General features: G+C 42.4%; 1 protein-coding gene across 1 annotated transcript in view; it reads right to left on the reverse strand.

The window, feature by feature from the left end:
* Positions 1-925: 925 nt before the first annotated feature.
* Positions 926-27,473, reverse strand: part of SRD5A1 (steroid 5 alpha-reductase 1) — a 51,051-nt gene continuing 24,503 nt past the window's right edge. The window contains exons 4-5 of the mRNA XM_037893363.2: positions 22,876-23,026; positions 926-2,559 (exon numbers count right to left, since the gene is read on the reverse strand). Coding sequence (XP_037749291.1) covers positions 2,493-2,559; positions 22,876-23,026 — 218 coding nt within the window. The 3' untranslated portion in view covers positions 926-2,492. The remainder of the gene's footprint in view (positions 2,560-22,875; positions 23,027-27,473) is intronic.

Consider the following 27,473-nt stretch of genomic DNA (forward strand, 5'->3'; position numbering starts at 1 on the left):
TTGCAAGAACAGAGTCTGATTGTAGCACAAAACTTTTCATAAAAGGAGGGAAATAATGCGGCATTAATTTGGGGGAAACACTGCAAACAGGGTTTATAAACATAAACCAGGAACAAAAGACCCACCACCAAGTAAGTTGGGCAGTGTCCTTTTCCCCTCATGTTCTTAAATCCAGCAATCCAAAATTCCCTTTAACGTGTGTCATAAATATAAAGGGAAGGGTAAACCCTTTAAAATCCCTCCTGCCAGAGGAAAAATCCTCTCACCTGTAAAGGGTTAAGAAGCTAAAGGTAACCTCACTGGCACCTGACCAAAATGACCAATGAGGAGACAAGATACTTTCAAAAGCTGGGAGGAGGGAGAAAAACAAAGGGTCTGTGTGATGCTTTTGCCGGAGACAGAACAGGAATGGAGTCTTAGAACTTAGTAAGTAATCTAGCTAGGTATGTGTTAGATTATGATTTCTTTAAATGGCTGAGAAAAGAGCTGTGCTGAATAGAATGAATATTCCTGTCTGTGTGTCTTTTTTGTAACTTAAGGTTTTGCCTAGAGGGATTCTCTACGTTTTGAATCTAATTACCCTGTAAGGTATCTACCATCCTGATTTTACAGAGGTGATTCTTTTCTACTTATATTAAAAGTCTTCTTGTAAGAAAACTGAATGCTTTTTCATTGTTCTTAAGATCCAAGGGTTTGGGTCTGTGGTCACCTATGCAAATTGGTGAGGATTTTTACCAAACCTTCCCCAGGAAGTGGGGTGCAAGGGTTGGGAGGATTTTGGGGGGAAAGACGTGTCCAAACTACGTTTTTTCAGGAACCCAGATAAAGTTTGGTGCTTGCAGTGGAAGTCCACAGGTAAAATAGTTTGTACCTTGGGGAAGTTTTAACCTAAGCTGGTAAAAGTAAGCTTAGAAGGTTTTCATGCAGGTCCCCACATCTGTACCCTAGAGTTCAGAGTGGGGAAGGAACCTTGACAGCTTTGTTTGTCTTCAAAGCAGCACTTAAGATCTAAAAAGTGTCCAGGCATACTGAGAATATTTAAAAGGTAACCTCCCAAGGAAACAAAAACAACCCTCCTCCCCTACCTCACCCAAAAAAGAGAAACTGGGCTTGTGTCTTTCCTTAGGATTTAAATAAAGGAAAACAAAATTGTTAAAACACTTTCTGCTTGTTTTTTACATTAAAGATTCAGGACTTATTCCTACTTCTCCAGTTACCATAGTCTTTTACAGTGGATATCACAAGAGAAAGGAGACTGAAAGCTGAGCAACTGGGAAGAGAAGGGATTTTTAAATCACTATTTAAAACTCCATTTACTTTTAGTCTCTATTTAAAACCCAGCAATTAAGTCTCTGTTTAAGATTCAACAGCCCCACTCTTTCAGTTAAGGTACTGGAACTCTCATGAGTGTTTACTGTGAGCTCACAGAAGTCCTTTAGCAAATCTAGGAAAGGAGAACAGACTTGACATTATTAAGGTAAAAACAAGTATTCAAAAATCCAGTTCTCTTTGGAAGACAGATGTCATCCATGCACTTATCACAAAGAAGTAAAAACATTTTTGAAAAATTCTCCATAGTTCTCTTAGGAGGTGAAGTTTGTTATTTTAGGCAAGCCAGAAAACAGTGCTACCTAAAACTGCTAAAAGTGTCAAAGACCCTAAACCAGAAATAGATACGAAATGGAAACTGCAAAAGTCATTAGAAGACTAGTAAGCAATTAAGGCAAATCATTTACCAGTAACACTAACATTCTTGTATGAAAAATAAAAAGTGGAACAAAGAGTACAATGGAAAAAATAAGGAAAGCAGAACATGTCATGGAAGTGGGTGAGAAGACAGCCCCTGAAAAGTACCTGAGAGAGTTATCAATCTGGAGGAAGACATAAATCTTAACCCATTATTTGCCAAAGTTACTGCTACTGTCATAAGTAGTGCATGTAGTGTTAAGTGTTCTATTGTATGTGCCTGCACAGATGTGTGGGGCTGAGGGTACCTCTCACCACTACTCCTTGCTCAGTGGCTAGGTATAATACTGACTACATTTAGTGACACTACTAGCACTAGATTATCCATGGGGGGTAAGGCAAGTCAATCCAGTGTTTGTGTGGGGGTAGATAGTGCACAAGCACCCACTGCTATGGTGCAATATATGAAATCTTGGAGGTATTGTGCCTGGCTGAGGCAGAAACAGCAACAGGTAGAGGTAGGATAAGAAGCAGTACAGGCACCACTGTAGTTCCAATGATGAAGATATGATCTTACTAAGGCATTTATTACACTGTGCTCCAGATAGGAACAGGATGGCTGATTCTTCTGTCACTATGACCTTATCCATCAGTTGAATTTTATATGTTAGGAAACGAACATAAGTGGCACTGAAAATGTTCAAAGAAAACCTTTAGGCTAACTTGTTGGGAGTTGTTTGTGAACTGAATATTTTCAGAAGAGCAGCCACCGTCATTCAAAGTCAGCCAACTCCATGACGCACACCTCAGAACACAAATGGAATCACAATCTTCCTGGACTTTGGGTAGTCTTCAAATTTCTCAAGATACCATCTGAAAAAACAAAGCACTTGAATTAGTATTCATCTTCAAAATACTACAAAAGAGATTAAATTATTGTAGGAAACGGACAGAGAAACATTTATAGTAATATAAGTAGATTAATCTACAAAGGAACATCACCAGGCCTCACTTCATGTGCAGAACTCCTATTTTAAAATTATCACACCCATCCTCATGAGATCAGAGCGCTGACTATAAAAATGAATTAAAACCTATTGTTGCCAACAATGGTGAAATCAAATTAATGAGAGTGGTGTGTGTGGAGCCAGTGTTGGACTAGACTGATGACTGATATCGTTCTAATATGGGAAATGTAAGAAAGAGTGACTCCACAGCAGACCCCAGAATTTGGCCTGATCATTAGAAAGAAATATGTTTCTCAGGTACCCTACTGAGCCTGTGTTGATTGAAATTGCCTGTCAGTTTTACAAGGTCAGTGTTAATTGCAGAGACAAAGCGTTTGTTCTAAAAGTAACAAGATAACAGCTGACCTTTATGGCTGGTACAACTTTGTTTTCCTGAACTCTGGAGTAAGATTTGTGAAATCTCCCCACTCTTGCATGCTTATCTTGTTCGTTTCCTTTTTGATATAACAAGTGGGATGAATAGACTTATTGAAGTCTGCCATGTCCCACTGATTTTAGAGCAGTTATGTTAAAGGATGGGTAGGTGATAAAATACAGATGTGACAGGATATACATTGGAGTGTGAGTATAGTTGTATGTAGGATTGAATGAGGAATGAAAGATTAAAGGTTCAGGTGCCAGCCTTAAAATAAGACCGTTTGGCTGAAGAATGCAGTGGACGAGATAGCCCGACAACCCTGAGGGCATACTTGCCCCAAGGACAGGAGGGCTGAAGAACAAGATAACAACATACCATCATTTTGTCATTGCTGTGCCATCTGCGTGATTATCACTTCAAACATGAGAACAGCATGATGAAGCAAACCCTACACACCACACAACAAAAACACTAACCCAGGAACCAAATCCTGCAACAAACCCCGGTGCCAACTATGTCTGCATATTTATTCAAGGGACACCATCATAGGACCTAACCACATCAGCCACACCATCAGGGGCTCATTCACCTGCACATCTAACCAACGTGATATGTGCCAACAATGCCCCTCTGCCATGTACATTGACCAAACCGGTCAGTCTCTACACCAGGGGTCGGCAACCTATGGCACACGTGCCAAAGATGGCATGTGAGCCAATTTTTAATGGCACGCTGCTGCCTCGTGAGTCCCAGCCACCGGCCCTGCTCAGCCCGCCGCTGAACCCAGGCCAGCAGCGGGCTGAGCGGGGCCGGCTGCCGGGAATCCGGCAGGCAGCAGCGTGCCATTAAAAATCCTGCCCGCCCTGGCCCGCTCTTCTCCACCCCCCCGCGGGGGCAGAGTGAAGAAGTCTGGTCCCGCTGGCTGCTGCTGCAGGGCAGGCAAGCTCCCCCCTTCCCCGCTGTGCTGGATTCCTGCCTCTCCTCTCCCTCCCTGCTGCCGATCAGCTGATGGCCCTTGCGGGGGAGGGGGAGAAGTGGAGCCGCAGTGCGCTCGCTGCTCCGGGGAGGAGGCGGAGAAGAGGTGGGGACGGGGACGGGGCCTTGGGGAAGCGGAGTGGAATCATGGCATATCCCCTCCAGCCCCCTGCCATGAGCCACTCTGGGCAGGGGGCTGGGAGCACCCCCAAGACCCTAGCCCACACCCCCAACCCTCTGCCCTGACCCCTGCACCTCCCTCACCCACACCCAGCCCTCTGCCCTGACCATTGCACCCCCCACACACTCCAGCCTCCTGCCCTGACCCCTGAACCCCCCATAACCCCAGCCCTGACTCCAGCACCCCCCACACATACCCCCAGCCCTCTGCCCTGACTCCTGCACCCTCCTCACACACCCCCAACCCCCACGCCCTGACTCTTACACCCCCCACATTCCCACCTGCACCCCTTGCACCAAATGGGAGCTGCCGAGGTAAGCACTCCACACCCAAACCTCCTGCCCCAACCCTGAGCCCCCTCCCTCATTCTAGCTCCTGGCCAGACCCTACACGCCAACCCCCAGCCTGCTCCTTCACCCCCAGCCCTGTGCTCAGTGCACTCCCACCCTCAGCTCAGTACAGAAAGAGAGGAAGAGAATGGGCTAGAACCAGGGAGAAGGTAGGTACCCACTTTATGTGGGCAGGGCCGGGATCCCAGACCAGCAGCGGGCTGAGCGGGGCTGGCAGCCAGGACCCTGGCTGGCAGGAGCTGGCGGACAGAACCCCAAACCGGCAGTGGGCTGAGCCAATCAGCCCACTGCTGGTCTGGGGTCCCGGCCGCCGGCCCCGCTCAGTCTGCTGCCAGTCTGGGGTTCTGGCTGCCGGCCCCTTGCCAGCCAGGGTCGCGGCTGCAGGCCCTGTTCAGCCTGCTGCTGGCCTAGGTGAACGGAACCACAGGCTGGCAGCGGGCCGGCGGCATAAGATTAGCATTTTAATTTAATTTTAAATGAAGCTTCTTAAACATGTTGAAAACCTTGTTTACTTTACATACGACAATAGTTTAGTTATATAATATATAGACTTAGAGAGAGAGACCTTCTAAAAATGTTAAAATGCAATACTGGCACGCGAAACCTTAAATTAAAGTGAATAAATGAAGACTCGGCACACCACTTCTGAAAAGTTGCCAACCCCTGCTCTACGCAAAAGAATAAATGGACACAAATCTGACATCAGGAATTATAATATTCAAAAACCAGTAGGAGAATACTTCAATCTCCCTGGTCACTCAATATCAGACTTAAAAGTGGCAGTTCTTCAACAAAAAAACTTCAGAAACAGACTCCAACAAGAAACTGCAGAACTGGAACTAATTTGCAAACTGGACGCCATCAAATTAGGCCTGAATAGAGACTGGGAGTGCATGGGTCACTACAGAAACTAAATCAATTTGTTAGTCTCTAACATGCCACAAGTACTCCTTGTTGTTTTAAAAAAATCTAATTTCCCCTTGCTAAATATTCACACCTTCCTGTCAACTGTTTGAAATGGGCCACCTTGCTTACATTGGCTTCATTAACACAACAAAAGTGACTTCCACTCCTTCTTGTCAACTGGTTGAGAATTGCCTACTTCCAACTTAAACTGAATTGGCTCGTTAGCACTGACCCCCCCGCCCCCCACTTGGTAAGGCAATTCCTATCTTTTCATATGCTGTGTATTTATACCTCCCTACTGTATGTTCCACTCCATGCATCTAATTAATTGGGTTTTAGCCCACAAAAGCTTATGCCCAAATAAATTTGTTAGTCTCTAAGGTACCACAAGGACTCCTCATTGTTTTTGCTGATACAGACTAACATGGCTACCACTCGGAAACCTGTCACCTATAAACTTGTATGAGGATAAATCCCTATAAAAACAGACCCTGAGGACTTTGGGTCTGATTCTTCAAACCAACCTCCAAGAGCATCGGATGCGCATCCGACAAGGCCCTGCTCCACCCTCGTGTCCAGGCCACTTGGCCAGTGACTTGGCACAAGCATCTCCTAGGCTGGTAACTATAACAACCTTGCAGAACTTGTGGGTGTATGTGTGTGTGTGAGTGAATGAGATGTTATAGCTATAATTGATTGCTTACTCTGATTCTTTCTGTATTCACAATAAACACGGTGTATTGTCTTATCCCCTTTAATAAGATCCTGCTGGTTTTTATTTTCTTGTTATAACATTTTGGTGGAGAACTGCGAAAGGGGGAATACTGGCATATGTCCTGGTTATTGTGAAAACTGATGTGCACACCACCAGCTCTACTGAGCTTGGCATTTCTAAGTTGGTTAACCAGCCTTCTGGCCTCCAGGAGGCAGAGGTGAAATATACAGACCTCGTATTATTAAGCTACGATCTCAGAATCTAGGCAATGTCACTCGCTGATCTGTCAGGGATGACGAGGGCTCAGAAGCCAGGCTCTGTCACTCGCTGAACTGTTAGGTGTGACAGGATTTTAGAATCCAGGCTGTCACTCGCTGAACTGTCAGGTGTGATGGGAAAGTTTGAAGAAGCTTTTAAAAATGTTCAAGAAAAGGCAGGGTAAGCTCTCGCCTGAAGGGGAAATAGAACTGGAGGTGGCCCCAACCTCACCTTTTGTTAAGGAAATCACTCCTTTTAAACAAATCCTTCAAAAATTTGGGCACAGTCCTTGGACTGAACAAGCCCTAGCTGATGTCTGCACTATTTCGGACCTAGAGGATAGATTGGCTCAGTATATCCACATATACAAACCTTCTAGTGCTGCCAAAAGAGATGCAGCAGCGATTTGGTTGTTGTAGGAGGCATGTAATGATTCTTTCTTCCGGTTGGCTTCATGTAAAGAGGAAAAGGCATCTTTATAGGAAAAGCTAAACCAAACAAAAAAGGGAGCAGACAATTGGAAGGTGCTGGCTACAAATACACAGAGTCAGCTGGAAAAATAGTGAAAGAGGCACTCCAGGAATGCGGAGAGAGAGAGAGAGATTCCTGGCAGACCAAGCTGAAGCCTCTGAGAAAATTGAGAAAGAGAATCATGTGCTCCAAGGCATGGTAAAGAAATTAACCTTGGAGCAGGGCAGAACACCTGCAAAACATTGTCATTATGATTCACTAATTAAAGAGTCTAAGACAAGCTGGGCTTTGCCATTCGGCAGGTGGCAGCCGTTAGAGTGGGTGAAGAGGGAGAAGGTTGCATGTGCAGCACCCCCAACTATGAAGAAAGCACCTCAAGGGGTGATTATGATAGGGAGTGGACTGGGGCTGACTGGGAAAACACTTCCCTCTAGGAGCCCAACCCAGTTGCAGTCGTAACTTGAATCTCCACCACTGTCCTCCAGACAAATGGGGGGACTACCACTGTCATGACAACCCCTATGTCTACTGCCGATCTGCAAGCAGTAGGAAAAGCTTTGGGATCCCTCACACGAGAGAATTATTCCATGTGGGTTGCAAAATCATTACAGGTCTCCTTAAGAGAACACCTGTCGATAGAAGAAGTCAAGAGGCTGATGCTGACTTGCGCCAACTCCAGCATTTTTGGGAATTGTGGAGTGGGCCACTGGGACCATTGTAGCATCAGTAATACACATTTGCAGTACTGGGACAATTACTGGGACGGTGGCAGATGGTAGCAGCTGCTCTGAATGCTGCCCAGGAGCCCAATGAAGAGCCTGAAATGTATTTAACTCATCAGGGGTTGCTACAGGCAGTAGTGGGGCAGATTCAAGCAGGTCCACATCAGACGGTGGACATCCTGCCATACTCAGTTGACTCCCTTAGGGATTGTGCTGCTTCTATGCTACCTGAATACTCTGCTAGGTTTGGTACATGGGCAATGGGAGAGCCCGGAAACCTTGTTTTGAGGGACAAAGTCCAACAGATCAGGATCAAATGGGCCCAAAAAGGGATCGGGCCCCTTACATTGCAGCCTTGGAGCTGGTCACGTATGGAGAAAAACAATCAAGTGAGTCCGGTAAGCCCGACTATGACATGCGCCGGTTGGCATGGAAACTCTTGATGCAGTTGAGAGGAAGTAGAGAGAAATTAGATAGGGCCCCTACCCAGGATATCGTAAAAGAGGTTTTCAGGTTACAGATGCAGCAGAGGAACGTAGCCGTTGTAGCTGCCCTAAGCGCACCTCCCCTGGATCTGCCCCACCCCCACCTATAGAAGTAGATTACTTTTAGAGGGGCCCACTGGATGTAGAATCTCCACCTCATATCAGAGCACAACAGTGGAGATTCATAGGAAAACTGACCTGGAATCCAGGAGGAAGACCACATATATACGTCCAGCAGGGTAACCAGAGCTCCTACACTGGCCTACATTGCTCCTGCTCCTACACTGCACTGGCCTACACTGCTCCTACATTGACACTGGAGCAGCAGTGTCCCTTGTTAAAGCAACCCCTTGAGCCAGCAGTAAGGGAAAAACTGTTGTCCCACAATCTTTTCAAGGGAAGCCCAGTACCGGGCAGGAATGGGTACAAATCCCATTCTCGGTACAAGGTTTTCCCTTCTCGTTACAATGCTACAATATGACTGGAGATTTGATTCAGACTAAGTATATGACCAATGATGTGATTTTGGGTATGGACTGTTTATTTAAAAATATTATAATTGATCTACCCTGAAGTGCCCTATTGGCCGACGGAGGACCATGGCAATATTGTAACTAGGAGGAAAGAAAGACCCATCGCAGCGCTCACTGCAGCGCAGATGGAAGAGTGGCGTTTGAAGTTCCCTACCGTCTGCACCCCCCAAAAAAACAGACTGTGGTAAAATTAATGCTTGTGTTAAAATTGTAGGTGAACTGGTGCTGCCACAAAAGCAATACCGGTACCCCAAGGAAGCTGAAGCACAGCTGGTCCATATCATCAAGGATCAGGAAAAACAGGGGGTTGTCAGAAAAACAAATTCCCCTTTCAACTCACCTGTGTGACCGGTCATGAAAGCAGACAAGACAGTCATAGCGCTTGACTACTGATTACAGGAGAATCAACAAGGGAAGCGTGCCCATGGCCCCTATTTTGTCAAATATGACACAACTCATACAGAGGGTTCAAGCCAGACCCAGGTACTTTTCGGTCATTGATCTAGGTAACTATTTCTTTGCCATACCCCTACATCTGGACTCGCAGGACCAGTTTGCCTTCACCATAAAGGACCAACAGTTTACGTTCCAGCATTTACCACAAGGATTCCAGGACTCCCCAGCTATCACACACAGACATGTGGGGGATATGCTGGATCGACTAAAACTGCAGGCTCGACCATTTGTGTTCTCCTGTGTGGACGGCATTCTGGTTTTGGGGGAAACTGAGGCACAGGTACAAAAGCTCACCGAAGATGTCCTTGCCCTGATCCAAGAGACCAGATTCAAGGTAAGCCTGGAGAAGGAACAGCTTGTGCAACCCCAGGTTGTTTATTTGGGAATGGTAATTGGCCAAGAAGGAAGGCAGGTGGACCAAAGAAAAGTAAGGGCCCTACTTGAGATGCCAACTCCCACTGACGTGCACTCCCTAAGAGTCTTGTTTAGAGGATTCAATTTCTTGCGGCCCCAAATTTACAACTATGCTGAAATTACACTCCCTTTATGGAAGCTGCTAAAGAAAAAGGCACATTGGGAGTGGGGCCCAGAGCAAGATGCTGCTTTTTAAGCACACCAAAACGGAAGGCTCTGACCGCCCCTGCCCTGCGTTTCTCCGATTAATCCAAGTTGTTTGTCATCCAGCTAGCAGCCAATAAAGTGGCCATGGCAGCAACACTGTTACAAGAGAATGAAGCACATAAGCTGTTTCCAGTGGCATACGAGTCTAAGAAGTTGAAGGGAGCAAAGTTAAATTTTGACCCCTGTGAGCGAGAATGCCTGGCAGCTGTGTGGGCGGTGCAGTCCTTTGAGCCGCTTACCGGCAGCGCACCAATTATGATCTAGAATACCCACACTCCTTTAAAATACATCTTGTCTGGAAAACTAATGGGAGGCAACGTGTCTAATACCAGAATGGCACAATGGACTCTGACCCTAGTAAATAGGGGAGTCACTGCTGAGACTGTGTCTAAGCCCGACCTGATGACACATACTCTCACTGAGAAAGGAATCAAGCACAAATGTCCGAAGATTACATTGGAGAAAAGAAATGCTCGAGTACAGGCACCCCCAATTAAAGAATTGAACACAATGGGCCAGAAAAAACACATCTGGTTCACAGACAGCAGCTCAGTGGCAATACAGGGTAAGAAAAGGATTAGATACGCTACCATAAAGTTAGAAGAAAAAGTGATCAAAGGATAGCTGGATCACGGCTCAGCACAACATACCAAACTGCATGCTGTGTATCAAGTTTTAAAGCAGTATGAGAATTCCCCTAGAACTGTGTACATTTATGCTGACAGTAATTACTGTGTGAGTGGGGCACAACACTGAATGTTTGACTGGCAAAGGAATGATTGGAAATCTGCAGATGGAAAAGAGAGAGCATATGTCAAGGAGTGAAAATGGATTTACAATTGGGTTACCACCCACCCTGATCAATTAAAAATCAGACATGTAAAAGCTCACCGAAGGGCTCCAAAATGGAGACCATTTGGAATAACCGTGCTGATGCAATAGCCAGAGACTACGAAGTAGCGGTGGTAACCAGAAGACAGGAACAGAAGGCTAAGGAATCTGTCCGTATCCCCGGGAAAACTGAAAGACAAGAGTTAGTGAACATAGCTCACCGGTTTATGCATGAAGGAGTAGAGGGGACACTGAGAAGGTTAAAGCAAGTAGAAGAATGAAAGTGCATGAGAGCTGATGTGGAGACATGGGTCAAAAATTGTGTACAATGTGCCAGGGACAGAGCCCAACCCCCACACCTGCCTCAGATGCTCCAGCAGTGGCGACTGGGACCATGGCATAGGATCCAAATCAATTTAATTAATAGTTGCCTAGACGTAAGAAAGGATTCCGGTATTTCCTGGTAATCACAGATTCATTTTCAGGATGGGTTGAAGCCTTCCCCACGAGGAACAATAGTGCTCGGACGGCTGCCAAAAAGTTGTTTTCAGAAGTGGTATGCCGGTATGGAACGCCTGAGGTCATCGTCTCCAGTAACGGAGGGTCATTTGCTGGGGAGGTATTCACCTCTATGCTCAGTGCTCTGGGAATTACCCACAAATTCCATGTACCCTACAGGCCTCAATCCTCTGGCCAAGTGGAAAGGATGAATTGCACTGTTAAGGAGGCATTGAAAAAAGTTGTAGATAACACTGGCAGAGACTGGTCTGAGAAGCTGCCGCTTATTCTGGCTGCCGTTCGTAGCAGTAATAGGCTGACAACTAAAATCCAGCCATACCAAATTCTCTTTGGGCAAGCTATGAGATTGGTCATTGACCCAGAACAAGCTGTGGAACCAACAGGAGACAACCCAGCCGGGACTCACGAGCATTGGCAGTGGCTGAAGCAGCTGTAGGAGGATAAAACCACCCTACAATACAGGGTAAATCAAGCTACTGAGCTGATGAACAAGAGAATGGACCAGCAAAAAGCTGGAGATTCTCAGCTATGGGAAGCAGGAGATCAGGTGATGTATTTGAAATTGGGCAAAAGGGATCACACACTGGAGTCAAAATGGACGGGTCCCTACTCCATAGTTGATCGCCTCAGCCCTCTCATTTATCGTATTGATAAGGATGGTAAATTGAAATGGGTTCACATTTCACAAATTAAATTGTTTGCTTGAATTAATACTGTCACAATTATGCTTTTAAGCACAATGCCCCGATGCTGACTCGATACCAGGATCTGTGGACGTGGTGTGTTTTTATTGTTATTTTAACAGGACTACTGGGCATCGGATTGTGCTGCTATTACTCTCCCTGCTGTGGGTGCATGTTCTCCAGCCAGTCTGGACTGCATATTCGTTTCTTCAGGAGAACAGTGAAAAATAACACCGAAGAAGAGCCAAAGAACGCCCCAGTCAGCCTGGGGAATGAAACCACAGTTGGTGCGATGGTCCCTGATTTGGATTAATTTGCTCATTTGTGCAGTCACAGCAGAGGAAACCCACGAGCAGTGGTACAACAACACCCATGTTCCAGAACCCCTGGGAGAAGGTTGAACGATCCTAGCTGTTACACTAATAGGAAATAGCTCAAGATCAGAAAACACCCCATGGATCCCTGCTCATGACCCGGACATCCAGATCAGGTGACTTGAATGTAAGTGCAATGTGAGTACTGTGTTTACCAATAACCACACTTATTATTTGCCACAGCCAGAAAAGTCCTAGCTTACTGTGGGCACTGATCCGACCAAGTTTTCCGTCAATCTTGGTATTGAGTGGCAGGAACTCATCAATTACTTACTAAAAGGTAAAGAAGTAACACAGTTCTTAGAACAGACAAAAGGCAATATAGGAAACTGAACCATCAATATTATACATGCAAACGGGGATATGCTACGAATTGCCAATGCACAAAGACAGATAACGGCTTATTGCTATGACATATTCTCTGGTTGGTCCCCAACAACTACTGGTGTAGTCTCTGTACTGTTATACCCCGGACTAATTATTTTGGTTTTGAGTTGTATTTGTTTAATTGGAATGTGTGGAATGTGCTGGTGGATAAAAAGAATGTATGCAAAGCTAGACCTACAGGCCCAAATTGCCTCCCAGTAGTTTCTATTAAACAGATTAAAAAGAAAGTGACACTGGCAATTAATAGTCTTAGTGTCAAGAGGGGGATTATGTTGGACTAGATTGATGATGGATATCTCTCTAATATGGGAAATGTAAGAAAGACTGACTCCACAGCAGACCCCAGAATTTGGCCTGATCATTAGAAAGAAATATGTTTCTCATGTACCCTACTGAGCCTGTGTTGACTGAAATTGCCTGTCAGTTTTACAAGGTCAGTGTTAATTGCAGAGACAAAGCGTTTGTTCTAAAAGTAACAAGATAACAGCTGACCTTTATGGCTGGTACAACTTTGTTTTCCTGAACTCTGGAGTAAGATTTGTGAAATCTCCCCACTCTTGCATGCTTATCTTGTTCGTTTCCTTTTTGATATAACAAGTGGGATGAATAGACTTATTGAAGTCTGCCATGTCCCACTGATTTTAGAGCAGTTATGTTAAAGGACGGGTAGGTGATAAAATACAGATGTGACAGGATATACATTGGAGTGTGAGTATAGTTGTATGTAGGATTGAATGAGGAATGAAAGATTAAAGGTTCAGGTGCCAGCCTTAAAATAAGACCGTTTGGCTGAAGAATGCAGTGGACGAGATAGCCCGACAACCCTGAGGGCATACTTGCCCCAAGGACAGGAGGGCTGAAGAACAAGATAACAACATACCATCATTTTGTCATTGCTGTGCCATCTGCGTGATTATCACTTCAAACATGAGAACAGCATGATGAAGCAAACCCTACACACCACACAACAAAAACACTAACCCAGGAACCAAATCCTGCAACAAACCCTGGTGCCAACTATGTCTGCATATCTATTCAAGGGACACCATCATAGGACCTAACCACATCAGCCACACCATCAGGGGCTCATTCACCTGCACATCTAACCAACGTGATATATGCAATCATGTGCCAACAATGCCCCTCTGCCATGTACATTGGCCAAACCGGACAGTCTCTACGCAAAAGAATAAATGGACAGAAATCTGACATCAGGAATTATAACATTCAAAAACCAGTAGGAGAACACTTCAATCTCCCTGGTCACTCAGTAACAGACTTAAAAGTGGCAGTTCTTCAACAAAAAAACTTCAGAAACAGACTCCATCGAGAAACTGCAGAACTGGAACTAATTTGCAAACTGGACTCCATCAAATTAGGCCTGAATAGAGACTGGGAGTGCATGGGTCACTACAGAAACTAAATCAATTTGTTAGTCTCTAACGTGCCACAAGTACTCCTTGTTGTTTTAAAAAAATCTAATTTCCCCTTGCTAAATATTCACACCTTCCTGTCAACTGTCTGAAACAGGCCAACTTGTTTACACTGGCCTCATTAACACAACAAAAGTGACTTCCACTCCTTCTTGTCAACTGGTTGAGAATTGCCTACTTCCAACTTAAACTGAATTGGCTCGTTAGCACTGACCCCCCCGCCCCCCACTTGGTAAGGCAACTTCCATCTTTTCATATGCTGTGTATTTATACCTCCCTACTGTATGTTCCACTCCATGCATCTAATTAATTGGGTTTTAGCCCACAAAAGCTTATGCCCAAATAAATTTGTTAGTCTCTAAGGTACCACAAGGACTCCTCATTGTTTTTGCTGATACAGACTAACATGGCTACCACTCGGAAACCTGTCACCTATAAACTTGTATGAGGATAAATCCCTATAAAAACAGACCCTGAGGACTTTGGGTCTGATTCTTCAAACCAACCTCCAAGAGCATCGGATGCGCATCCGACAAGGCCCTGCTCCACCCTCGTGTCCAGGCCACTTGGCCAGTGACTTGGCATAAGCAACTCCTAGGCTGGTAACTATAACAACCTTGCAGAACTTGTGGGTGTATGTGTGTGTGTGAGTGAATGAGATGTTATAGCTATAATTGATTGCTTACTCTGATTCTTTCTGTATTCACAATAAACACGGTGTATTGCCTTATCCCCTTTAATAAGATCCTGCTGGTTTTTATTTTCTTGGTATAACACCAGGGCAAGTGGGTGGCCCAACATCATACAAAGTAGATAATGTACCACAGAAAGTGCACAGATTCCATTACAAGATGGATACATTGGGATGATGAAAGTGAAGTGGGTGGATTTTAGAGCAGCTGCAAGAAACAGCATGAGGAAGGACTGACAGGCTGGAACAATAGTACCTTCCTCTAGGTAAGGATCTATATCAACTCTCATCAGAATTTAGATATACCAATTCAGACTGCTGGTGAGAAAGAAAACAAATCATGAGGCTTAATCATCTCCAAACCTGGAAAAAGACCCAGGCTTATTTTGGTAGTATTGTAAAAGATTTGTCAGCTTTCAAGCTACTACACCCTCAAAAGGGACGCCATCAACTTCAAAACAAGACCATTTTAAAAAATGAGTTAAGTGTTTTGAGGTACTACACCTGTTCCTGGGTCCTTGTTTTACAAATATATTTTCCTGTTTTAAAAATATTTTTCTGCCCCTTCTTGCTGTGTGAATTGGGATCTGACTCTCACATCCTGGTGAAATGGGATCTGACTTGTGTTCATATTACCAGATCCAATGGCAGGATCAGGGTCTAAGTAACTATTAAGGGGAAACATTAAAACTGACTACACAGAAAAGACTGTCAAGTGCACAAAATAAATCATCTGGCATAATTTTTCTCTACTCTTTCATTTAGGGTTTTTTTCCCCACACACATCCCCTCCTGCTTGTCTTCTATGACACGCTTTTTTTCCTCCTCCTCGACCTTTTCTACCTTTCAACAGGCTCCCTGTGCAAAAAGTTTGCACAAGGGAACTGGCAAGGATAATTCAGTTTTCTTCTTCTTTGAAGGAGTTGGCAAAAGCTTGATGTAGGAGGAAACTGGAAAAATCCTAGGCAATTTGCCTTGGCAAACTATTTATACCTGATTGTGTTTATACTGGGCTTTAGGAACTCTAGCCACAATTGATCTCACATCACTGCAGCTCGACAGTGCTAGCACCTTGTGGAAGTGCTCGTGTAGAGCAGTGGTAGCAGGGAGGATTTGATTTAAATCAAATTGACTCAATTTGGATTTCTACATAAAAATGCATTCTTGTTGGTTGTTATAACCTTAATACATATTCTTCACAACTCAGAGATAGATGAAGGTTTCATTTTTAGAAAGTACACACTATGCATTTTAAAAGTGATTTATTTTGAAACTTTTCAGAAAATGAATGATTGTTTGGTTATTTCATTTACCAAAGGTAACTGAAGCTGATATTTATGAAGTCATTGGGAGGTGAACTATCTCCAATTCAACAGGTTAATCATTAATATTTGGAGGATTTTCTTGCTGTGCTGTATTAGGAGGAGAACATCACCAGACAGACATTTAAATTGTTTTATTTAACTAAAACAACGTTATGTATTCTGTTCTTCAACAGCAAACATATAATATTTTAACAAAACAAACATATGAAGTTTTGAATTTAGTTAAACATTCAAGTTTTTTAAAATCAGGTTTGTTTTTGTTAAAACTGTTTTAAACTAAATTATTTTTATCTACCCTGAGTGGTAGAGATTTATCACTACGTCCTAAATCTGGAAGAATTGCCTACAATTTTAAGGAGTCTACTACAAAAGGAGTAGGTTTAATCAGTTTAATTCTGCAGTTGTTATTATCAGCCTCCAGCTACTTAGTCTAGTCCAATCGCTCCATGCCACGTATCAGGGTGGATAAAAATCAATTTAAAAAAAAAAAATCAAGAAAATCAGATTTTTTTTTATTTAAATCAGATTTTTTTGATAAAACACTTTTTGAGGAAAAAACTTATCTAAAGATAGTTTTAATTACAATACATTATAGCTCAAAGATATCTCATCATGGAATAGAGATTATAAATTCTAATTCTATAGTATGAGACCACATATTCATGTAATGTTAAAGAAAAGTTTTGTAAATGAGTTCCAATAGTTCATGGATTAGGGACCCAATCTTATGGGGTTTCAGGGGCTTCTGTTTAGATTATTTAGGCTAATCTTTCTATCCATCCAATGGGACTTAGCGCTCAGTCTAGAAGATACCATCAGAGGTGCTTAGTTTTGCAGTTCTCAAACTGGATTTGTGTTGCCAGAGATAACATACTTTTTAACAGCAAAAATGTTTTAAAATAAATAAATAAATACATAATATACAGAGGTGAGAAATAACAGACCTCAATCCTATTGTCCCTCTGCAAATTTGTGTACACAGAGTCAATCCCTTACCTCTCTCTAAAAGTGCAAAGTTTCAAAAAGTTCGATGAATAGAAGATTGTTGGGGGAACAGATCTGGACACAGAGAAGAAGTCTGGAGATAAATGCGAGAAGGGAGGAACAAGTAGTAGAAACAATAGTGAAACTGAGCAGCATACTGCAGAAGTCTTGAGGTCTTTCTGAGTGTAGCCTTCATTGATTTAAGATCTACCATACCAGTCTCTCACTAGAAGGGAAAACCTATAATGGCAGCAGGCCGTAAAAGAGACTCAGTTGGGAATATTTTAATGAAGTTCCTCTACCTGTGGGTAAGACAGGCATCTGTGCACAATGCAAAGAGTACAACAAAGAAATGCAAGGCCTGGTTTCCCGAATGAAACAACAACATGAGAAGTGTTCCTTCTCAGGAGGAAGCTGCATTGAAGATGATGAAAGGAACATGTCTGAACATGCAGGATCTTCAGGTTGGTAAACTTTTTATTTCATGCTTCTTTCTTAAAGACTGCCTGTCTTCCTTCTGGACTATTCTTGAATTCTCATGTTTGAGCAAAAAATATAGTTGTTACTCTATGGTACTATCATTTTATATGCAGTTGTGATAAAAAAATAAATAACTGAAACAGGCATATCTTCCTTTTACAATTTCACTTTTAAAGTAGTACTGAGTGTCAGTAAATGCAATGAGTAATACTAAATGAGCAGTATGATAATAATAGTTAAATAACTGCATTGACTTATTTTGTTTAATCAGAGAATCACAGAATATCAGGGTTGGAAGGGACCTCAGGAGGTCATCTAGTCCAACCCCCTGCAGACCACCCAACAGAGCAGATGTAGCAGGCAAATTGCTGGATAAAGTGTATGAAAGAGAAACTGAGCAGTGTGGAAAAGGTCTAGAGAGTGAAATTGTTAACCTGAGTCTTGATGGGTGGAGCAATGTCCAAAATGATCCTGTTGTATGTGCTTGTGTGACAACAGAAGAAGGGAATGTCTTCCTTACAAAACCAATTGATACACCAGGAAATGCACACACAGCAGAATACTAACAAGAAGTAGCAGTAAAAGCTATAACAAACTGTGTTAAAAATTTCAAATGTCTAGTATGCAGCTTGGTCACAGACAACACTCCAAATGTATTCAAGATGAGAAGAAATTATTTAGAAGAGAGTCCCAAGCTAATAACATATGGTTGCAGTGCTCATTTGATGCATCTCCTAGCCAAAGACTTCAGTGTTCCAGAAATAAAGGCTAATGTTGTTGAAATTGCAAAATACTTCGGTAATAACCACTTTACAGCAGCTTCTCTGAAAAAAGTGGGAGGAACCAAGCTAACTCTCCCACAAGAAGTGCAATGGAACTCAGTAGTGGACGGTTTTGAGCACTATGTCAAGAATTGGCCTAATCTGATGACAGTTTGTGAACAAAATCGTGAAAAAATAGATGGTACTGTCACAGACAAAGTTCTCAATAGTGGGCTTAAGAGAAATGTTGAACACATGCTGATTACCCTGAAGCCTATTGCTGTAGCCTTGAACAAAATGCAGGGAAATAGCTGTTTTATTGCCGACGCTGTTGAAATTTGGAAGGAACTGAGTGAGATCTTAAAAAGAGAAATATGCAATGACAGAGTTAAATTACAAACATTAAAAAAACGAATGGGACAAGCACTATGTCCAGCTCATTTTCTTCCAAATATTCTCAATACTCGGTACCAGGGTCAAACCTTAATGGATGAAGAGAACGAGTTGGCTATGACATGGACAACCAGCAATCATCCCTCCATAATGCTGACTATAATAAACTTCAGAGCTAAAGGTGAACCATTCAAGAAATATATGTTTGCTGATGATGTTTTAAAGAAAGTCACACCAGTGAACTTGTGGAAGTCACTTAAGCACTTGGATTCAGAGACTTTTGAAGTGATAATCTCACTTTTAACAGCAGTAGCTTCTTCTGCTGGTGTAGAAAGAATATTTTCTTTCTTTGGACTAATTCATTCCAAATTGAGAAATTGTTTGGGACCTGAAAAAGCAGGAAAGCTTGTTTTTCTTTTCCAGATTATGAACAAACAGGAAAATGAAGGTGAAGACGACTGAGTTAGCTGCAGAAGCTAGTATTTTAAGTTGCTCGTGTTGACCTGGCTGACCTATTCAATTTATTTTTTTTTTTAATATTTCATTTAACTCTTTTAGTTAAAATCAATTTTAACAAAAACAAACCTGATTTTAAAAACCTTGAATGTTTAACTAAATTCAAAAATTCATATGCATTTTTTATTAAAATATTATATGTTTGCTGTTGAAGAAAAGAATCCAGAATACATAGCATTGTTGTTTTAGTTAAATAAAACAATTTAAATGTCTGTCTGGTGATGTTCTCCTCCTAATACAGCACAGCAAGAAAATCCTCCAAATATTAATGATTAACCTGTTGAATTGGAGATAGTTCACCTCCCAATGACTTCATAAATATCTGCTTCAATTACCTTTGGTAAATGAAATAATCAAACAATCATTCATTTTCTAATATAGCTGTAAAACTAATCTGAAAAGTTTTCAAAATAAATCACTTTAAAAATGTATAGTGTGTACCTTTCAAAAATGAAACCCACATCTATCTCTGAGTGGGTTTTAACAACCAACAAGGTTATAAGGTTATTAAGGTTATAACAACCAACAAGAATGCATTTGTATGTAGAAATCCATGATTAAATTGAGTCTTCCTAACTAATGATTTAAATCAAATCCACCCTGCCATGTATACACCTTATTTCAGATCCTTTCCTCCTCCTTGGTACTCAATTTTTGAGAGAAATGAGAAGCGAGTTCAAAATAATCAAATATTTTAAATAAGACACAGTGCTCAAACTGATTTAGATTACCATTTTTTAAATACTTAAGTGACTTTCCCCAATAAATGCTTACATTAAAACTCTGTGCTTGTCTTTATAGACCTAGCACAGACAAGAGCTGAATATGAACATATATTATTCAAAACTAATCAGTCTTATGATTCACACAGCAGACATTTTATTAAATGCAATGTATTGTTAGATTATTAAATGTCTTATTTTTATAGCTTGTTTGATATATACAGGTGATTTTGATAGATTACATACAGCCTTCAGATTGATTTCTGAAAGTTTTTGTATGCATTTTGTCCTATAGGAAGAAGCTGGAGTTCAAGGGGCAGAGGACTGGAGTGGTTATTTGTACAAACTACCTAATGTGTCATTCACTTTATAGGGTGCTTTAAGCAATCACTTAACATTCCTTAGAAGTGACAATTAACATACTCGGTTAAGAAAGGAAAAAATGAAACTGGCTATGCTATCGTTAGGTTAGGAGCTTTTTATAATTATTCTTTACAAATCTTTCAGACCTTATGTAATTTCTTAAGAGGGAGGGAAGATCTGAAGCCACCCCTTTGATCCATACCCCACTCCTAATGAATCAGCTTTATAACTAGATATAGTGTTTAACTCTTCATAAATGTTGGTGGTTTACATGATCATGTTCTAAATATGGCCCCAAACCTACACATGCACAGTCCCATTGAGTTCAATAGGAATAGCTACATTCATAAAGTTACTGTAAAGTTTTTGCATGATCAGGACTTGTATCATGATACACTATCTCTTGGTCAGCAACTAGAGAGCATCTTGATTATTTGTATTACCATAGCACTAAGGAGTCCCAGGCATGGAGCCAGACCCCAATGTGAGGTGCTATACAAAAACAGAACAAAAAGATTGATGTAATCTCTTTGTGGCAGGGACTAATATAATACAAGACACAACAGATGGATATAGAGAGATTGAGAGGGGATGTTAGGATATAGATATTCAGGCCTGTCTGTAAAGGCCTATACTCTAAGAATTTAGGTGTATTCTTATCACTTGGCTAGTTATAGAGGTACAAAAGAGAATCAAAATCACTGTCTGCCGGTGTAAGGGCCTTTTCTTACTGTGACAGTCTGAGGCCCTGTTCTTAGGCTAAGGCCTTTGTCTAAGTAACAGAGGCAGCCATAAGTTGGGAAGCGAACGGTCACATCCTCACATTCCAAACTAGTCACATTGAAGTAAGGTGCTGTTGGGCTGTTAGGAATACAATCCTGTCCTGATAGTGCCTATCACCTCCAGAGAAAGGGAAGTGCCTATAAAATGTAAAAGGAAACTTAGTTTGATAGCATCCTGTCTGGCAAGAACTCATTTATCAATAGCTGGGATGTGAAATCCTCACTTCTGTATTGTTTTGTCATTATAGTTCCCACTTTGCTATTGTTTGTCTGTATAATCTCTGTCTGGTTCTGTGATTGTTTCTGTATGCTGTATAATTAATTTTGCTGGGTGTAAACTAATTAAGGTGGTGGGATATAATTGGGTACATAATCATGTTACAATATGTTAGGATTGGTTAGTTAAATTTCAGGAACATGATTGGTTAAGGTATAGCAAAGCAGAAGTCAAGTTTTATTATATAGTCTGCAGTCAATCAGGAAGTAGGGGGGTGGGGGTGGGCATGCGGGTGGGGGAAATGGGAACAGGGAATGGGGCTGGGGAAATTGGAATCATGTTTGGCTAAGGGCAGGAATGGGAACAGGGACACAGGTGTAAGGCTCTGTGGTGTCAGAGCTGGGAAGGAGGATACTAAGGAAGGAAACTGGAATCATGCTTGCTGGAAGTTCACCCCAATAAACATCGAATTGTTTGCACCTTTGGACTTCGGGTATTGTTGCTCTCTGTTCATGCAAGAAGGACCAGGGAAGTGAGTGGGTGAAGGAATAAGCCCCCTAACAGGGGAGTACAAGGAAATCAGTGGAACAGTTTTGGTCACCATGATAGGCTGCAATTTCAGCACCCCAGTAGTCTAACTGTTGTCATGTTGTGGGGCTGCCAGGGAACTGGTTATGGCGCCCCGATTTTCAGGGTAGATCAGTACTGATACTGTGAATGCCCCAGCTACGCTCCTCTCCATGTCCCCTGCATCATAACTGAGTGTGGAGAGGCTGGATGCATCAGCTAAGGAGTTCTCGACTGAGCGGATCTGGCTGCTTTCTGGCCCTCTTGTACTCTGCAGGCAACATAAAGGGTCCAAAACACAACTATGAAGCCAATCCTCTGTTTTTTTAAAAGCCCAGTATTAACTGAATTACTTTAGGGGGTTAATATAGATATTTCTCTGGAGTATTTTCCATCCCAAGTATTCCAATATTAATTGCTAGCGCATCCATTTTACCAAGGCTAGTGATAGTCTCCATCACTGACAATTTTTAAAACCAAGACTGGACGTTTTTCTAAAAGCTATGTTCTAGGAATTATTTTGGGAAGTTATACGGCCTGTGTTATACAGGAGGTCAGAACAGATGATCACAATGGTCCCATTTCGCCTTGGAATCTATGAAAATTAGAATTGTTTTTATTGTTTCAGCTGAGTGAAATGTAAGTAGTAAGCAAGCAACAATTACTTGCAAGTAAATTTGATTTTAAACATTCCTTTAGGTTTCAGAAAAGTGTTTTTAGTAACAAAGGCTATGAAAGGAACATTGTGCAGGGTCCTCCTCTAATGACTTAATTCAACTGACTTCTGCCAACTTATACCTGCTCAGGAAATGGCCCTTATTTTTTTTAACATGCTATTCTCCCTCTCTGCCATTTCTTAAAAAGCCCCATAAGATTAGGGTAAATTATTTTATTTTAAAATGTTTTAAGTAATCCAAATGTAAAGTTATCAAAAGAAAAAATACTTCAGAGTCAACATTTTTGTATGGCTACATATAAAACCCTCTTATATCTTTATGTTCTAGAAATATTTTTACACCCTAGAATTTGTGACTCAATAGCAGATAATTCAGAGGAAAAGTGAAGAAGAGGAGATTGAAATTTTTAAATTTTGAAAACTTACTGATGATGATGGTATGCCCTGGAACCTAGGATGAAAAGTGTGCATATGGCAAAAGCAGCACTTTCAAAGGTGCAGCTGGCAAGAGCAAATCCAAACCATTCAAGAATCTCTCCAAAAAAGTTGGCTCCAGTTACATATTCAAACAATCCTCCTAAAGAACACAACACATTATTATTATTCGATGCAAGCAAAGTTGCAATGGCACCTGTAACAGTAGTAATAGTTGAATCAGGAAGGGCTGGCTAGATTTCCTTTATTAACCCCATTTGTGGTGAAAGAATTACTTCTTTGCAAGGTTTCTACTATGAATGAGTTTCTTTTGTGCTAAGCAGTTCTGAAATCTCAACTTTCAGACAATTTTCGTAAATTACTTAAGTATGGGCAAAATAAGTTAACTGATTTCAGTAGGCTTTGTGCCTACATACATCGCTATTTTACACTGAAAAAAGCTGACTGTTCCATCTACAAAGAAGTCTTTTTGTATTGTAGAAAATTCTAAAATGGTTGAATTATTCATATTTCTGTGTGCTGTAGGGGCCCAGTCTTGCTCAGTTAGTGAGACTACTCCCAGTAGTAATAAGAGCAGGAAATGGCCCTAATTTTTCCCTCTAAGGTTAACAAGCATATCTACATTCATAATGGTGCAACACATAATACAGAGTATTCTAGACATCAATTATGTTGGTACAGTAGGCTCTTATGACTCTTATGACATATATTTCTGAAAGTAGGAATATAGATATATAAGACTGATAAATGACTTCAAAACACCTGTAATAATTTACCATGTCAGTTTGCAAGCAACCAGACAAAATATATTATAAGTGACGAGCAGGACAAGCTATTCCATTGCTATCTTAATAGCTATAAAGACTATACAAAGCTTCGTTGATTATATAAAAGTCATAAATTCTACTACAAAACACAGTTTTCATAGAATCATAGAATATCACGGTTGGAAGGGACCTCAGGAGGTCATCTAGTCCAACCCCCTGCTCAAAGCAGGACCAATCCCCAACTAAATCATCCCAGCCAGGGCTTCGTCAAGCATGACCTTAAAAATATCTAAGGAAGGAGATTCCACCACCTCCCTAGGTAACGCATTCCAGTGTTTCACCACCCTCCTAGTGAAAAAGTTTTTCCTAATATCCAACCTAAACCTCCCCCACTGCAACTTGAGACCATTACTCCTTCTTCTGTCATCAGCTAACACTGAGGACAGTCTAGATCCATCCTCTTTGGAACCCCCTTTCAGGTAGTTGAAAGCAGCTATCAAATCCCCCCTCATTCTTCTCTTCCACATACTAAACAATCCCAGTTCCCTCAGCCTCTCCTCATAAGTCATGTGTTCCAGTCCCCTAATCATTTTTGTTGCCCTCCGCTGGACTCTTTCCAATTTTTCCACATCCTTCTTGTAGTGTGGGGCCCAAAACTGGACACAGTACTCCAGATGAGGCCTCACCAATGTTGAATAGAGGGGAACGATCACGTCCCTCGATCTGCTGGCAATGCCCCTACCTATACATCCCAAAATGCCATTGGCCTTCTTGGCAACAAGGCACACTGTTGACTCATATCCAGCTTCTCGTCCACAGTAACCCCTAGGTCCTTTTCTGCAGAACTGCTGCCGAGCCATTCGGTCCCTAGTCTGCAGCGGTGCATGGGATTCTTCCATCCTAAGTGCAGGACTCTGCACTTGTCCTTGTTGAACCTCATCAGATTTCTTTTGGCCCAATACTCTAATTTGTCTAGGGCCCTCTGTATCCTATCCCTACCCTCCAGTGTATCTACCTCTCCTCCCAGTTTAGTGTCATCTGCAAACTTGCTGAGGGTGCAATCCACACCATCCTCCAGATCATTTATGAAGATATTGAACAAAATTGGCCCCAGGACCGATGCTTGGGCACTCCACTTGATACCATCTGCCAACTAGACATGGAGCCATTGATCACTACCCATTGAACCCGGCAGTCTAGCCAACTTTCTATCCACCTTATAGTCCATTCATCCAGCCCGTACTTCTTTAACTTGCTGGCAAGAATACTGTGGGAGACCGTGTCAAAAGCTTTGCTAAAGTCAAGGAATAACACGTCCACCGCTTTCCTCTCATCCACAGAGCCAGTTATCTCGTCATAGAAGGCAATTAGATTAGTCAGGCATGACTTGCCCTTGGTGAATCCATGCTGACTGTTCCTGATCACTTTCCTCTCCTCTGGGTGCTTCAGAATTGATTCCTTGAGGACCTGCTCCGTGATTTTTCCAGGGACTGAGATGAGGCTGACTGACCTGTAGTTCCCAGGATCCTCCTTCTTCCCTTTTTTAAAGATGGGCACTACATTAGCCTTTTTCCAGTCGTCTGGGACTTCCCCCGATCGCCATGAGTTTTCAAAGATAATGGCCAATGGCTCTGCAATCACATCTGCCAACTCCTTTAGCACTCTCGGATGCAGCGCATCCGGCCCCATGGACTTGTGCTCGTCCAGCTTTTCTAAATAGTCCCGAACCACTTCTTTCTCCACAGAGGGCTGGTCACCTCCTTCCCATGCTGTGCTGCCCAGTGCAGTAGTCTGGGAGCTGACCTTGTTCGTGAAGACAGAGGCAAAAAAAGCATTGAGTACATTAGCTTTTTCCACATCCTCTGTCACTAGGTTGCCTCGCTCATTCAGTAAGGGGCCCACACTTTCCTTGACTTTCTTCTTGTTGCTAACATACCTGAAGAAACCTTGTTACTGTTCTTGTTACTCTTAACATCTCTTGCTAGCTGCAACTCCAAAACTTCCTGATTTCACTCCTGTATGCCCGAGCAATATTTTTATACTCTTCCCTGGTCATTTGTCCAATCTTCCACTTCTTGTAACCTTCTTTTTTGTGTTTAAGATCAGCAAGGATTTCACTATTAAGCCAAGCTGGTCGCCTGCCATATTTACTATTCTTTCTACACATCAGGATGGTTTGTCCCTGCAACCTCAATGAGGATTCTTTAAAATACGGCTAGCTCTCCTGGACTCCCTTCCCCTTCATGTTATTCTCCCAGGGGATCCTGCCCATCAGTTCCCTGAGGGAGGCAAAGTCTGCTTTTCTGAAGTCTAGGGTCCGTATTCTGCTGCTCTCCTTTCTTCCCTGTGTCAGGATCCTGAACTTGACCATCTCATGGTCACTGCCTCCCACGTTCCCATCCACTTTAGCTTCCCCTACTAATTCTTCCCGATTTGTGAGCAGCAGGTCAAGAGGAGCTCTGCCCCTAGTTGGTTCCTCCAGCACTTGCACCAGGAAATTGTCCCCTACACTTTCCAAAAACTTCCTGGATTGTCTGTGCACTGCTGTATTGCTCTCCCAGCAGGTATCAGGATGATTGAAGTCTCCCATGAGACTTCCTTTTACTATTCTTGCAGCTGTGTAATAGCAGAGTTAGTAATGAATTCTGCAGGAATTATTTCACAATGGGAAATAATTTTTTCTCCAGCTGACAGTGACTTTCATGCAAGAAGGCCTTAACAGAGTGGAGTGTCCCACTGAGAGCTAGGACGCTTGGGGCCAGCCAGCCCTATTTAGTTATCAGACCCAGCTGGTATGGAATCAGGTCGGGTGTTTGGTTTCTGTGATTAGCCCTTAAGTAGAGAGAGGGGCTCCTGGGTCCTGGCCGCTTGTTACTATTTATGGTTGCTGGTGAGTATTTGCTTCAGGTTGGGGGGCTGTCTGTAAGCGAGGCCTGGCCTGTCTCCCAAGATCTGTGAGAGTGATGGGCTGTCCTTCAGGATAGGTTGTAGATCCATGATGATGATCCTGCAACCACACACCACACAAAAAAACACTAACCCAGGAACCTATCCTTGCAACAAAGCTCGTTGCCAACTGTGTCCACATATCTATTCAGGGGACACCATCATAGGGCCTAATCACATCAGCCACACTATCAGAGGCTCGTTCACCTGCACATCTACCAATGTGATATATGCCATCATGTGCCAGCAATGCCCCTCTGCCATGTACATTGGCCAAACCAGACAGTCTTTATGTAAAAGAATAAATGGACACAGATCAGACGTCAAGAATTATAACATTCAAAAACCAGTCGGAGAACACTTCAATCTCTCTAGTACAGACCTAAAAGTGGCAATATTACAACAAAAAGACTTCAAAAACAGACTCCAACAAGAGACTGCTGAATTGGAATTAATTTGCAAACTGGACACCATTAAATTAGGCTTGAATAAAGACTGGGAGTGGATGTGTCATTACACAAAGTAAAACTATTTCCCCATGTTTATTTTTTCCCCCCTACTGTTCCTCATAGGTTCTTGTCAACTGCTGGAAATGGCCCACCATGATTATCACTACAAAAGGTTTTTTGTTTGTTTTTTTTTCTCTCCTGCTGGTAATAGCTCACCTTACCTGATCACTCTCGTTACAGTGTGTATGGTAACACCCATTGTTTCATGTTCTCTGTGTATATAAAATCCCCATACTGTATTTTCCACTGCATGCATCTGATGAAGTGAGCTGTAGCTCACGAAAGCTTATGCTCAAATAAATTTGTTAGTCTCTAAGGTACCACAAGTACTCCTTTTCTTTTTACAATGTATAGTCATTCAAAAAAA

The sequence above is a fragment of the Chelonia mydas genome, chromosome 2, assembly GCF_015237465.2.
Source record: "Chelonia mydas isolate rCheMyd1 chromosome 2, rCheMyd1.pri.v2, whole genome shotgun sequence".
Classification (NCBI taxonomy): Eukaryota; Metazoa; Chordata; order Testudines; family Cheloniidae; genus Chelonia; species Chelonia mydas.